This window comes from Mustelus asterias, chromosome 4, assembly GCF_964213995.1.
Source record: "Mustelus asterias chromosome 4, sMusAst1.hap1.1, whole genome shotgun sequence".
Lineage (NCBI taxonomy): Eukaryota > Metazoa > Chordata > Chondrichthyes > Carcharhiniformes > Triakidae > Mustelus > Mustelus asterias.
This window is the reverse complement of record NC_135804.1, coordinates 79,512,926-79,528,970: the sequence shown is the minus strand read 5'-3', so window position 1 is coordinate 79,528,970 and position 16,045 is coordinate 79,512,926. Positions and strand designations below refer to the sequence as shown.

Sequence of the window (16,045 nt, the reverse complement as noted above, 5' to 3'; positions counted from 1 at the left end):
ACCTCCAGGTGGTGGTGCTTCCATGTATCTGCTGCTCTTGTCCTTCTAGATATAAGTGGTTGAGGATTTGGATAGTGCTGTCATTGGTGAGTTCCTGCAGTGTATCTTGTAGATGGTACACATGGCTGTTCCTATGTGTCGGTGATGGCGGGAGTGAATGTTTATGGAAGGGGTACCAATCAAGCGGCTGCTTTGACCTGGATGGTGTCAAGCTTACATGTTATTGGAGCTGCACACATCCAGGCAAGTGGAGAGTATTCCATTGTGGTCCTGACTTGTGTCTTGTAGATGGTGGACAGGCTTAGGGAGTCAGGAGGTGAGCCTTGGACCTGATCTTGCAGCCATAGTTTTTAAATGGCTAGTCCAATTCAGTTTCTTGTCAATAGTAACCCCCAGGATGTTGATAGTGGATGTCAACAGGAAATGGTTTGATTCTCTCTTGTTGGAGTTGGTCATTGCCTGGCAATTGTGTGGCACAAATATTACTTGCCACTTGTCAGTCCAAGCCTGGATATTGTCCAGGTTTTGCTGCATTTGGACCTGAAGTGCTTCGGTATCTGAAGTCACAAATGGTGCTGAACATTGCGCAGCCATCACTGAACTTCCCCACTTGTGACCTTATGATGGAAGGAAGTTCATTGCTGAAGTAGCTGAAGATGGTTGGGCTAAGGTCTCTGGAGAACTCTGGAGAACTCCTGCAGTGCTGTCCTGGAGCTGAGATGACTGATATCCAACAATCACAACCATCTTCATTTGTGCCAGGAATGACTCCAACCAGTGGAGAGTTTTCCCCCTGTTACTCCATGGGGGGCAATTTTACCATTTTGATTCTAAGTGCTGAATCTGGGCGCAATTCAGATCCGACTTGGAAAACTATTCTCAGGCGCCCCCATACGCACTCAGCCTGAAAAATACAATTGCAAATCTGAATTGCACTGTGGGTGGGGCTTATCGCGCCTGAAACACTGCTGGTCTGATCGGAGCTTTCAACTGCACATGCGCAGTAAAGAAAATTTGAAAAATGCTCCCGTCACATCACTCCCGGGCCGCTTTATCCGCTTTTTGCGGCCGGGAGCGATGGCCCCCACAGACATCGCCCCACCCCCACTACATAACTGTTCCCCTTATCCACCCAGCCCCCCCCACTACCCAGACCGATCGCGACCCCCTGCCCCACTTCCTCCCCACCGATCACCCGCAGAGTGGCAACAGATCCCTCTGTCCGCCCACTGATCGCCCACAGAGTGGCAGCAGATTCCCACCTGCCCCCCCACCCCACCAGAGAACGATCTGGCCTTCCTCCTCCCCCCATCACCAGAGAACCATCTGGCCTGCCTCCTTCCCTCCCATCACCACCGATCTGAGTTAGAGAGCCGCTGGAAGCTCTGAACTTACCTCTTCAGAAGCTGGAACACCCGAAATAGACCTTTGCAAGCATGTCTGTTTCATGCCGAATCTGGACAGGCGAATGCGATGGTAAAGGGGGAAATGCCGGTAAGTTTGGGTGTCCAGCTGATTAAGTCAATTTAAATGCATGCAAATGCTTTTAAGTTGACGTCGCGCCCGTTTCAGGTGCGGTGCTGATTTTCGGGCAAATTTTCAGGCCTTGATAAAGTGGGAATCTGCGTGGACGCAGATTGCGCTATTCACCTCACGCCCGACTTTACCACATTTTTGCGCCCGAAAACAGGCGTAATGCAATGGTAAAATCGCCCCCATTGACTCCAGTTTTGCTCGGGCGCCTTGATGCCATATTTGGTCAAATGGAACCTTGATATGAAGGAATGTCACTCTCACCTCACCTGGAATGGGAATCACTGCAGCAAAGAATGGAGAAAAACACACTGACCATGTCTATAAAATATGGAATGAACTGGTGGGAATTGATTGAAACAAGCATCTGATGCTCTCTGGCAATGAAAGTACACAAGGTTGACATCCACACAACACACAAAGGTAAAATACCATTTGTTTCCTAGACAGCTTCAGGGTAACAAACTCTTGTGGAGAAATTAAGGGACAGCTTGATAAGTGGGTCTATTTGGGGGATGAGGGTTGGTTGGTGCTGCCAGAGCTGAGAGAATTTGACTCAGGGGGTTTTTTGGAGGCGGCGGGGGGAGGGGGGGGACAGCATGCCAGAATTCCTAAAGCATGTAAACAAGAAGAGGGCGGATTTTGCAAGATTTAAAGTTCTAAATCATAGGACAAACTGCAATTTGGGACCCGGGAATCAAACTTGGAATGATGCTGTAAAATAAAGGATGGTCAGTCATCCAGGATAGTGTATACCGTGAGAATCTTTTCTTCCAAAAACAATCCCACAATGGAACAAGCTACCAAAGGAATTAATCACAGTCCCGTCATTGCAAATCTTCGAGACCTGTCCTCAGATTATTTCCATTTAAATATTTTCATTATCAGGACTGCTCTCAGCAGGTCATGTCTGGTTTAGCAAACACTATCCATATTTAATTTTTTTTTATTCCAATTTAAAGTTACAAAGACAATATGCAGTGAACATGGAAAGCCCTTAATGCATTTCCTTGCTTGCTCCAAAAACCAAATCATAGAATCCCTACAGTGTAGAAAAAGGCCATTTGGCCCACTGAGTCTGCACTGGTCACAATCCCACCCTGGCTCTATCCTCATAACCCCCACTTATTTACACTACTAACCCCCTGACACTGAGGAGCAATTTAGCAATTTCAACCTAACCCGCACATCTGTGGACTGTGGTAGGAAACCGGTACATTCGGAGGAAATCAATGCAGTCATGGGGAGAATGTGCAAATTCCACACAATCGAACCCGGGCCCCTGGTGCTGTGAGGCAGCAGTGCTAACCACTGTGCCGCCTTGCAATTCATGATCTCCACAAGAGAGAGGCATTGCACCCCATCTTGATCCGATGCTTGTTCTCAGTCAAAAGGCTGAGGAGCTTGCCTTTATCCATACAAACACTGTGATACTGACACAACTAAATGAGGAAGAGGTTTGTGACTCATGCATATTGACTCAATGGTATGCACTTTCATCTGTATAAGGCTACCCAGCTCTCTCCCTAGACAAGATGCTCCTCCCCCAAAAAAGCTCCATTTGAAAGAAGTCCAATATATTTAAGGATGTTTTTGTATACAAGCGGTCGCAGTGTAACACTACTTGGAGTTACAATTTAAATGTACAACACTTTGAGATGACAATCTGATGCATAGAGCTAAGATGAACTATTCCTATTTATATTGTACAACTGGAGAAGAATTGGCAATATTGAAGCACAGTTTTAACATCCCATTTGTGAAAACAATACTTGGCTTTGCAAGTCAGTCAATGTTTTTCAAATCCAGAATTCTGAGTGAAACATCCTTCATAGGCAGCCACGCTGGTGATAATCACACTCTTCAGAATGCAAGAATTGCACCGTGAGCCTCAGTTTCACCAAAGAAGTGCTTTTCCCCCCCAAAGTGACTGCGAGAATAAGCTTCCTCCAGAAGATGATTGAACAGTTGCTGTAATCAGACAGTGGCCAGTTCCCTCAGCACAGCTGGATGGAATACATTGTCCTGCGTTACGATAGCCATCAACTTGAGCTAAAGGTAGCCCTACTCCCCGGGGATAAACAAACCTTCCTGAGAACCAACTAAAAACAAATGTTCATGTGCCCCCCAGCATGAGCTGTCAAAGTGTCGAGGGGAAGGCAGAGGGACCTCTGGCAGTTCCACTAATGGCGCTGAAAACATGCAACGAACTCCTCAGCTGGGACCTCATCAAGTCGTCCTCTGTCAAAATCTTGAGAAACAGAATAGAGAAAGAAGGAAAATGGTTGAAGTCACCAGGAATGCAGCAAGCAACATTTCAAACTAAACAAAATACAGATTGCATTATAAAAAATTATATCACACATTTAGAGCAGCTTTCAGCTCCGGCATACCAAACTATTTGTACCCATCGGGCAAGAACTAGAATTATACTGAGATTTGGCTGTCACTTGATCCAAATTATGAAATGAGGCCCAAGGCTTATTTGGGGATTGTGTTGGCCTGAAAAAAGAGGGCTCATAGCCCAATCCAACTTTCACATAGTGCAACTAGGAGGTACTGAACATACTCTGTAACTACAGAGACTTCCATGCGACTTGTTAACACTCAGAAGTATTTCATTCCAAGAGGGAATACTGAAGTGGTTCGAGTCAGGTGGGAGGGGAGTGCAGCTACACATTTGAAGGGGGATTTGACAAACTCTCAACAATTTTAGGAGCTGAATTGGTCTGCACCATCCATCTGTCAGGAAATCAGGTGCACACAGCCCAAAGCTGTTCCATCTGTTGATGTGTGGGACACACGGGGCGATTTTACCATTTCTTTTCTAAGTGCTGGGCAGACTTAAAACTGGGAGAGTTTCAGATCTGTCTTTTGGGCGTGTTTCCAGCGCCACCAACCCCATACGCAGTCTGCCTGCAAAAATATCAGCAAGCTTGTTGCTCGCTGCAGAACCCTGTGGGTGGGGCTTAACGCACCCGAAAGCCTGTAAAGGGAGGTAGTGCACATGTGCAGGACTCCGATGCTGCACATGCGCATTAGCAGTAGCAGGAGTCTGACAGAAAAGAGAAAGCTGTCAGGCCCCTGCTCGTGCAGGCTGCCTGAAGCAGCTCCCTCCCTCCCCCCCGCAACAATCGCGGTGGCCTGCGGTGCAACATATAGCCCCTGCCAACTGTTGGGAAGCCCTGTTACCCAGGCCGATTGTGGACCCCCCCTCCCCCATTAATTGCAGACCTGCCGCCCTAGCCCCATTGATTGCAGATCCGCCGCCCTCCCCCAACTGTTCACGGAACCCCCGCCATCCTCCCACCATTCGCGGACGCGCCATCCTCCCCCACTGATGCCTGCAGAGTGGCAGCGGGCCCCCTCTCCCTCCCTCCCCCCACCGATCCCTGCAGAATGGCAGCGGGCCTTCTCTCTCTCTTCTCCCCCCCCCCCCCCCCACTGATAGTTCCAGAGAGGCCGGTGAGAACCTTTCACGGTGAGATCATAAAGACAGGCGAGCCCGGACGATTGAGCGCCAGGCTCGCTAAGCAAATGTAAAATAGCATTATAATAAATTTCCATATATTAACCTGCCCCCTGCCCATTCCTGGAGAGAGGCTGACCGCACCGGAAATCCGGCGCTCGTAAAATGGCGCTGGTCGCGTAAACCGGCGCCAATCATGCTAAGCGCTTTATGAACGACTTTACCACTGTGTCGTACCCAAAAACGGGCGCAACACGATGGTTAAATCGCTCCCTCAGTGTCCGTCCAAATCTCCTCCCATCCAGATCGAGGCTTTCACAGAGTTACATTCAGTTTGAAGCATAGATTGTGGAGTGCATTTACCCATTAAAGTCTTCAGCACTTCGTAATAAGCAAGCATGTTTGAAGTAAAAGGAGAGAGCAAATGGTTAATAAACATCACACTGCAAACAGTTGAACAAATAATGGAAAATATATTCATTACACGAGTGAGGTGGATGGGGGCAAGGCAGTGGACGTGGTATATATGGATTTTAGTAAGGCGTTTGATAAGGTTCACCATGGTAGGCTTCTGCAGAAAATGCAGATGTATGGGATTGGGGGTGATCTAGGAAATTGGATCAGGAATTGGCTAGCGGATAGGAAACAGAGGGTGGTGGTTGATAGTAAATATTCATCATGGAGTGCGGTTACAAGTGGTGTACCTCAGGGATCTGTTTTGGGGCCACTGCTGTTTGTAATATTTATTAATGATCTGGATGAGGGTATAGTTGGGTGGATTAGCAAATTTGCTGATGACACCAAAGTCGGTGGTGTGGTAGACAGTGAGGAAGGGTGTCGTAGTTTGCAGGAAGACTTAGACAGGTTGCAAAGTTGGGCCGAGAGGTGGCGGATGGAGTTTAATGCGGAGAAGTGTGAGGTAATTCACTTTGGTAGGAATAACAGATGTGTTGAGTATAGGGCTAACGGGAGGACTTTGAATAGTGTGGAGGAGCAGAGGGATCTAGGTGTATGTGTGCATAGATCCCTGAAAGTTGGGAATCAAGTAGATAAGGTTGTTAAGAAGGCATATGGTGTCTTGGCGTTTATTGGTAGGGGGATTGAATTTAGGAGTCGTAGCGTTATGTTGCAACTGTACACAACTCTGGTGCGGCCGCACTTGGAGTACTGTGTGCAGTTCTGGTCCCCACATTACAGGAAGGATGTGGAGGCTTTGGAGAGGGTGCAGAGGAGGTTTACCAGGATGTTGCCTGGTATGGAGGGGAGATCCTATGAGGAGAGGCTGAGGGATTTGGGATTGTTTTCGCTGGAAAGGCGGCGGCTAAGAGGGGATCTTATTGAAACATATAAGATGATTAGAGGTTTAGATAGGGTGGATAGTGATAGCCTTTTTCCTCTGATGGAGAAATCCAGCACGAGGGGGCATGGCTTTAAATTGAGGGGGGGTAGTTATAGAACCGATGTCAGGGGTAGGTTCTTTACCCAGAGGGTGGTGAGGGATTGGAATGCCCTGCCAGCATCAGTAGTAAATGCGCCTAGTTTGGGGGCGTTTAAGAGATCCGTAGATAGGTTCATGGACGAAAAGAAATTGGTTTAGGTTGGAGGGTCACAGTTTTTTTTTTAACTGGTCGGTGCAACATCGTGGGCCGAAGGGCCTGTTCTGCGCTGTAATGTTCTATGTTCTATGTTCTATGATCAGCGAAAATGCTTTGTGTAAATGTAAGATTCTCAGAATGGGAGCAGATCATTCAGCCCCTCAATCATCTTCCACCATTCATATAGATCATGGTTCATCTCTATCTCAACATCATCTTTGCACCATGCAATATTCTCATGTAGTTTGTCTTCAACTCTCTTTTCCCCCATCTCCCTGAAAGTGTTTCAATCAGAACCTATTCAAAATTTTCAAGTGATCCTTACCAAGTAAATGTTGTGTTAAGTCATAAGGAGCTTCGTGACACATTGCCAGCTGGTGCCACAAGAATATTGACATTTCTGTGAACGCACAGAGGAAATGAATTCTTGGTATTTCAGCCATTTAATACTCTGTACCGCCCACACACAAAAATTGCAGCACTGCAAATCTGAGACTGCCAATGCTTGGAAATAGAAACCACAAGCAGTTTCTCCATTTCTGATCAAAAGCATTTCCAACTTTTCCCAGCCCCAACAAACTTTTGTTTCATGTTAGTTTGGGGGCAGGAAAAAAAAACAAGGTTTTGACCTGAAAACATTAACTTTGTTTCTTTCTGCACAAATGCTGCCAGATGTACTGAGTACTTCCAGCAAGTTTTGTTGCACGCTCTTGACCTCTCTCTCTTCAGCAGGTCTGATTCACTCTGTCACAAAGCTATAAAATCACAGAATCCCTACAGTGTAGAAGGAGGCCATTTGGCCCATTGAGCCTGTGCCGACAATGATCCCACCCAGACTCTATCCCTGTAACCCCATGTATTGACCCTGCTAGCCCCCTTGACACTAATAGACAATTTAGCATGGCCAATTCTCCCAACCCGCACATCTTAGAATCTTAGAACCCTGCAGCACAGAAAGAGGCCATTCGGCCCATCGAGTCTGCACCGACCACAATCCCAACCAGGCCCTATCCCCATATCCCTACATATTTACCCACTAATCCCTCTAACCTACGCATCCCAGGACACTAAGGGCAATTTTAGCATGGCCAATCAACCTAACCCGCACATCTTTGGACTGCGGGAGGAAACCGGAGCACCCGGAGGAAAGACACGGGACGAACACACAAACACCACACAGACAGCGACCTGAGGCCGAAATTGAACCCGGGTCCCTGGCACTGTGAGGCATGATGTGGAGATGCCGGCGTTGGACTGGGGTAAACACAGTAAGAAGTTTAACAACACCAGGTTAAAGTCCAACAGGTTTATTTGGTAGCAAAAGCCACACAAGCTTTCGAGGCTCTGAGCCCCTTCTTCAGGTGAGTGTGTGAGGCAGCAGGGTTAATCACTGTGTCATCATCCCGCCTATACTACTCTGCCATTTGATTTCCACTGCATCTGACACCTTAACAAAAAAAGTTTTTCTTGCTTTCAGGTGAGAAGGATTGCAAACTCCTGACAAGTTGTGGATACCAACACCACACCAATATTTCTTTCACTTCCCTCTGACCCTGTCCCTTCTTTTGATCACATCTCTTGCTAGGTATTCACGATACCCTCCAACCTTCCCCTCCCTGTCACTGAACAATCTATCCTCAGCAAAGGCTTCAAGTGTTTTTTATTTATGTAAGAAGGCATTTTCTCTCACTTTAAATTTCACGGCCATTATGGCCTCCAAAGACTTGGATTTGTAAGATATTCTATTAATTCTACAATGGAGCAACAAGAATTGTTTTGGGATCACACCAGTGACTTCAGAAATGGCATTGTGAGGGGGTCAATTTAAAACTGCACTCAGGCGTTCAAACCTTTGATGGCCCCAACCTATTGCTGTAACCTCCTCTAATCCTCCCAAAGTTCTTGGTGTCCCTTCAATTCTGCCTTTTGCCCATCCGTGATTTCCATCACTCCACCATTAGCCACCACCCCCTCCACTGTCTTGGCTTCAAAAACTCTGGAATTCCCTCCCTCCCCTCGCAATCTTTCCCCCTCCTCCTTGAAGGCACTCCTTTTGGTCATCTGTCCTAGCATTTCAGATGCCATGGGGGGTCGGGGATGGATTGCTTCACAGCCTCTGTCCCCGCCCTTCCCTCGCCCCTGGTGGCAGGTTTTGCAGGGGTGGAGACAGCTCGTCATTGGCCAGCAGCAGGATTCTCTGGTCCCACTGCTGTCAAAAGTTTCCCATTGTTTGCACCCTCTGGAACTGGTGTGAACAACTGGAAAATCCTGCCTGTAGTATCAAACGTTATCTGGGTTCGATTATTGAGACCACATTACTTTTTATTACATTCGGGCGCTATGTAAATGTAAGTTGTTGTGGTTGCTGAGTTGAGGATGAGTTCCAGTTCTGTGTCAAAATTACAGGACATTAATTTTTACTGACAACTGAAGCCAGGATCCGAAACTGGGCCTTGGAAACATGAGGAAGCATTGGAATAAGTAAAGGAAACCACGAGAGCCCTTCCTTCCACAGGCCATGTCCTTCTGAACAATCCCTGAATGACAATCCAGTAACACACTACCAGGTTTACCAGGTGCTTCACTTTGGAATTTCCCAGTAAAGGTGGTGGAGAGAAGAGGCGTGTGAATTAGAGAGCTGGTGGTATTGGTGGTGGAGGAGGGGGTGTGTAAACTAGAGAGTAGTTGAAGTGGAGCTGTCTCATCTCCTGGGATATATCCCAAATATGGACGCTGAGGCAGTTTCACTGCACGCTCCAAGGAGGTGGCCAGCCAATTAGCATAATTAAAGGGCCTGTTAAGGACCATTTTCTGGGAAGGCAGTCATTTTGTCAACAGTCACACTGGGAGGCTGAGAGCTTCATGTAGGTGCCCCTCTTGCCAACCCATGGATGTCATTGGAACTGGATGTTCTATGCCTACAGATGTTCTACAGAGGAAGCCCTGGCAGTCCGCTTGTTGCCTCCAGAGGAGTTTGTCCTGCAATTGGTGAAGCACCCTCCCTCAGACATCCTGAAATTTAATTGGTGCTTACTTCTACAAGGGCAACTCCATGTTGAGGAATCTAGCGGTTTCTTATCTATTGGCCTCAGCAGTGACACGTCTATCCTGGTCATAGATGGGACTCTACAGCTGTCATTCTCTGACTGGGCTGGTGCCTATCCACCATTCTTAACTGGGTAATAGCCTTTCTCACGGCTAATCAGGAGGCCATGCCGAGACTGAGCTGTCGCTCACAAATGAGGGCTCAGGGCTCGTATTTTGGTTCGATAGCGGGGTCCCGAAATCCAAAGGAAATTTCAGCTTCTCAGTTCCATTATCTTCATGTGCATTAGCAATGACCTTCCCTCCATCATTATGTCAGCAGCAGTTACTGTTCATTGATGTGGTTCCAATAATAACCTCTGATGATGAAGCTCAGCCAGCAGGACTAGCACAAGTTTCACAGCTGGCTGGTAACATTTGCCCCATATAAGTTGAGGCAATAACCACCTTCAATTATGCTACATCACTGAGTCCCACAACAACAACAAGCTGGGAGGTGGGGGAGAATTAACATACAGCAGTGATCAGCTAGATCAACACTGTGACTCAAAGTACACAGAAGAGGATGAATAATTCACCTCCTGATCTCTCAAAGCCTCTCCCAGCATTTTAATTTTTTTTTATGGCATGTGGATGTCACTGGCTAGGCCAGTGTTTATTGCCTATTCCTAATTGCCCCTTGGGAAAGTGGTGGTGAGCTGCCTTCTTCAACTGCTGCAGTCCCTGCAGTGTAGATACACCCACAGTGCTGTTAGAGAGGGAGCTCCAAGATCTTGACCTAGCAGAAACGGCCGATATATTTCTAAGTCAGGATGATGTGTGGCTTGGAGAGAAATTTTCATTTGGTGGTGTTCCCCATTAATCTGCTGCCCTTATCCTTCGAGGTGTAGAGGTTGTGGATTTGGAAGGTTCTGTCGAAAGTACCTTGGTGAGTTGCTGCAGTGCATCTTGCAGATGGTACACACAACTGCCACTGTGTGTTAGTGGTGGAGGGAGTGAATGTTGAAGGTGGTGGATGAGGTGCCAATCAAGTGGGCTGCTTCGTCCTGGGTGGTGTCAGGTTTCTTTGCATTTACAAGATCTAGTTTAGGAATGCGGCAAAATATTCACTCTTTCCCTGGATGAATGCAGCTAGAGCACTCAGCAAATTCTACACCATCCTGAACAGACCAGTCTGGTTGGCATCACTGATAGTGAACCCAACTACATTCACCAGCAGTGTAACTGCAGCAATTTATTGCCACAGCATCTCTCTCCTATGTGGGCAAGACCACTAATGTCATGGGGTGGCCATCAACTCCAAATTTCCTTCCAAGTTACATACTATCCTGACTTGTACATATATCTTTCGTCCTTCCTCATCATTGCTTAACTTTCTTGCAACTCCCTTCCTAACAGTACTATGGTTATACCTACATCACATGGATAGTAGCCGCTTGATGAAAGTGACTTTCTAGTAGAATGGTCTGTTATATAAAGAGTTAATGTCAGACTGAGTACAATATCACCCATACAATGGTGTAAGATGACACCTGACCCAGAACCAGGGTCACTATACAGATGGACAGAGTAGGGTTGAGACCTAGGCTGGATTCATCTCCATATATGTACTCAATATGTTCATAGTTAGGAGTCGTTAATAGAGACTTGCCGTTAGCATATTCTAGACTGTGAAGCTGACTTCATTGTGTTTGAAGCAGGATTTTCAACCCCCACCTTCTCACAGCAACGAGAGATGAACTGCACTGTTTAGAACCCCATCTCAAGATCCAATTAAAAAATTATTTCGCACAACCGCAAGTAAATCATTGACCAATTCAGACCAAGGACCAACATCCTTGCCCTCCTCATTCAGATCTCTTCTTTTTGTTTCCTAGTAAATAAACCTTGTCTGAGATTCAAGTGTTTTGAACATATGTTGAACACAGTTTTTCTTGAAACATTCAATACACATTTTAAAAATGGGCCTTGCAAATGTTTGGCAATAAATTTTTGCATAGTATTCAGTTTCACTAAACAACAGTGCGTGGAGAGAGCCAGATGCAAAACACAGTGTGCACTTCATTACTGAGGCTATTGTTCAGGGAAAGGGGCAGTTCCTGGAGCTCAATATATCATGAGCTGCTTTGCATGACCACAGATCCATTATTAACAGCTCTTACCTGTTGGTGTAAGATGACACCTGACCCAGAACCAGGGTCACTATACAGATGGACAGAGTAGGGTTGAGACCTAGGCTGGATTCATCTCCATATCTGTACTCAATATGTACATAGTTAGGAGTTGGTAATACAGACTTGCTGTTAGCATATTCTAGAACTGGAAAACAATCACAAGTCATGACCCTGCTCTACTTCATCTCTGTTAAATTCTGTTTGATTGCGTTCCTGCAAAACGCTTTAGAAAATTTTCACAACAACAACTTGCATTTGCAAAGCACCTTTAACAGAGTAAAACTGTCCAGGGTGCTTCATAGAAGCATCATCAAGACAAAATTTGGTGACGGGATGTGAAGGCAGATGATCAAAAACCCTGTCAGAGAGGCAGGTAAAAAGAAGCTTCTTACAGGCAGAATGATGATAAGAGAGACAGAGAGAATTAGGGAGAGAATTTCATAGGTTAGGACCTTGGTAAATGAATGCACAGCCACTAATGGTAGAGCAATTATAATCTCAGTGCTCAGGAAGTGGAGGAGCACAGATATCTTCAAGGGTAGCGAGGCTGGAAGAGATCACAAAGATAGGGAAGGACAATGTCAAAGAGGGTTCAAAATCATTTTTTTTTTTTTAAATGAGGTATTGCTTGAATGTGGACCAATGAGCACAGGGGTGATGGGTGAATGGGACTTGGTATGAGCTAGGTTTTGGGCAGCAGAGATTTGGGTGAACTCACATTTACAATGGGTAGAATGTAACAGATGAGCCAGGAGAACATTGGAATAGTCAAGATTGGAGGTAACAGACAGGAGTGAGGGTTTGAACAGATGAGGTAAGACAGTCTAATGAAGATATTGACAAGAAAGTTGGCAGTCTTAGCGAGGTCACAGATATATGGTCCGAAGCTCAACTTGGGGTCAAATGTGACACTGAGGTTGCAAAGAATCTGGGTCAGGGTCAGGGAGGGGGATGGTGTGGGTGACTGAGGAACAGAGATTGGAGCACAGACTGAAGACAATGGCTTTGGTTTCTCAATATTTTATTGGAAGGCATTCCTGTTCATCCAATATCGGAAGTTAGACTGAGGTTAGAAACAATGGACATGTTGAGGGAGGTGATGGTGAGGTAGATCTGGCAGTGTTTTAAGAGGGGGGGATAAAGAGATTATCAGACGCAATGCTGTAGAAAGAGGAAGAGAAGCCATTGCATGTAATTCTCTGGCTATGGCTGAATAGATAAGAGTGGAAGCAGGTGAGTGCAGTCCCACCCAGCTGGAGGGCAATGGGGTGACATTGGAGAAAGAAAGATGCCAAATATTAAAAAAGTGGAGGAGGGATAGTTGACCACGGTCAGAGTTATATTTGTGACTTTGATAAGAACTATTTCGGTACTTTGAAAGGGAAAGAAAGGAAGAGTAAACCTGAATGGAGGGATTCAATGGAGCTTTGGAACAGATGGACATCGGCTTTGTGGGTAACAGCCTGGATCTTTGCACCTGGTTGGGGAATTTCCTGGCTCACTGCCTTGGGCAGAAGTGCCCTGAGTCGCGGGATAGGGTTAGGTCTATTATCCCAGCTGCAGAATGGAGGTTGACACAGGGGCTGTTGAGTTCCAAAGCAGGCAATTTAAAAAGGCCCCTCTGATCTCTGAGACATTAGACCCTCTAGCACTTACTCAGTTTCTACAAATGCCATTGCATGCCAAACTATGCCCCGCATCCACCCCCAATGGCTCCTTATCGGCCGCCACTCTTTGCCCTCACACCATTCATGCCAACTCACCTGGCATCCACCATGGGCAGAGATCCAGAGCCATGTTGAGATAAAATAAAATAAAGTTCTAAATATCTATCACAGAGTTCACTGTGTAAGAAAAACACTCCCATTCATGAAAGCCAATTAAAAGTATTTAAACCCCCTCAGTACTTACTCCCTTATCAACACAAACTGACTTGTATCCATAACCCCACATCAAAGACAACTAATCCTTTAATAACCTCTGGAACTGTTAATCAAGCTGCAAACATAAAATCACCACTGTGATAATAATAGTTCGTGGAAATCAGACAAATTTTAATGAAAGCACTTCGAGCTATGTCAAAATTGAAATTGTTGGTACATTTCTTTTCCCCAGATCACACCTACAGGCATTCAGTTTTTTCTCCAATTTTTGAAGCGTTGGCCAGTTACACAACTGCAGCTTGACATTTCTACAGATCCTAACTGCACTTCAAGAGCATCTACAGCTTCTCTAAAGATTCATATCTCTCGCACTGTGGGATAAGGCCCTCAAAAATGGACTTTGTTTTGAATGCAGCCCTGCTGAGTTTCAGATCACCACATGGGGAATCATGTACTGCCTCCATTCCCCAAGCTCTGGCAAAGATAGAATCTGTTGAAAATGCTGATAGAGCATTGATTTTGGGGCCCACCCACAATTTTGAAAGGTTCCCGGAGTCATCACGTCTCTGCGAAGATTCAGGCCAGCACGGTCAAGGACTCTGGAGAGTAAAAGGAGGTTGGAAATGGGGTAGTGCTTTGCAATGATGGCGAGTTGGAGTCTTCTTTTTGATGACAAGGACCATGATGGGAGATTTGTAGATGGAGAACTGTCAACGATATTGTCTGGGGCCAGAAAGAGAACTTGAGTGGTCAGCAGTTTGGAGGGGCTATGATCGAGGAAACAGGAGGCGTACATGATAAGGCCAAAGAGGTGTAAGGAGAGATAGGGGGAAAACTAGAGGAAGATGCAAATTCAGGGCTAAGGGAGGGGGGACGTTGGAGATTAGAGCAAGTTTATCGTAGTAGGTGGGTGGGAGGGAAGGAGGGAAGAGGCAGAAGCAGCTGATCAGATTATTTTGGTTTTAGTAATAAAGAAGTCCATGAACTCCACATTTCAGGATCTTAGTAGAATAATGAGCAATTTTGGCAGACATGGGAAGGATCTCTTGGTCTGTGGTCCAGCCAGTGGTCACCATTCACGCTCGCATCCATGTCACTTGGCCTGAGGGGCATCCCCGTGAGAACAACCAGAGTGAAAGTGAACAGTGATTTAATGAGGGCTATAACATCAAAATGGAGATAAAGGCATACGGTTCAGCAGATCAATAGTTGCAGAAATATTGTTGGGGGTCAAAGGCTAAACAGTCGAATTTGAAAAGTGGGGACAATCTTTTCCAGGGAATAAATAGAAGTTCAACAATTTCTGACTGTGATATTACTACACATTTACTTTTTTTTCCTTGGCTGGTTTGGTTTGACTCTTGTTTTTCTCTTTTTTTTTGCTTTCAGATGGCAACTGTCCATCATTCTGCCATCCACGTCTTTTGCTTCTTTACTTGTCCCATTACCATTCCCTTTGGCCCTGCACCTCATCTAATTTCTCATTTAATCCCTGTTGTCCTTGTACCTTTAAGACCTGGCTGGTTGTAGAGATTCGCATTCTAATTAGTATTCTGTAACTTGATTTCTGTGTCTGTGCACTGTTTGAGAGCAGATATCCACTCCATCTGACGAAGGAGCAGTGCTCCAAAAGCTTATGGTATTTGCTACCAAATAAACCTGTTGGACTTTAACCTGGTGTTGTGAGACTTCTTACTGTCCTTCACCTTATCATAGACTATTCCTTTGGATCCAATTCCCACCCTCGCCCTCTCACTTGATTCAAACTTATTACATCTCTCGGTTTTTCCAGCTCTGAGGAAAGTTCACTGACCAGAAATATCAACTCTCATTCTCTCTGCCTAATCTGCTAAGTGTTTCCAGCATTTACTGGTTTTATTACAGAGAGAAGTAGGATTGGGTTGTAGAAGGGGGAATATGGGTGCGGATTGATAGGATGAGAGTAGTGAGGTCACATGGGATGCCAATGTCAATGCGATGGCTGAGAATAAGGGTTGGAGAATTTCCACAGAAGATGAGATTAAGAGAGGCTATGAGGGCAGCAATCTCAGCAAGAGAGCAAGCTGGGTTGAGATGGTGGCTGGAATCATTGCTCAGTGGAGGAAAATGGAAAAAAGTAGGGAAGATATTTTGGTTCGAATTTTTTATGAAACTTGGATGGGTGTTGGAAAGCAAGGATTTTGAAGGAGAGGTGAGAGAGGCGGAACAAGGCGAGATGCTCAAAGTAGGAGAATGTACCAGTGGAGTACATAGGGCAGTGGTTCCCAAACTTTTTTCACTGGGCTGCAATTTCAGAATAAAAATTTGTTCGCACCACACCAAATTTTTTATTGATAAGAAATACAT

The 16,045-nt window shown here is 45.8% G+C and overlaps 1 protein-coding gene across 1 annotated transcript in view; it reads right to left on the bottom strand.

Annotated features, from left to right (window-relative positions):
- Nucleotides 1–2,421: 2,421 nt before the first annotated feature.
- LOC144492799 (dedicator of cytokinesis protein 11-like) overlaps nucleotides 2,422–16,045 on the bottom strand; it is a 298,872-nt gene continuing 285,248 nt past the window's right edge. The window contains 1 exon segment of the mRNA XM_078211239.1: nucleotides 2,422–3,784. Coding sequence (XP_078067365.1) covers nucleotides 3,674–3,784 — 111 coding nt within the window. The 3' untranslated portion in view covers nucleotides 2,422–3,673.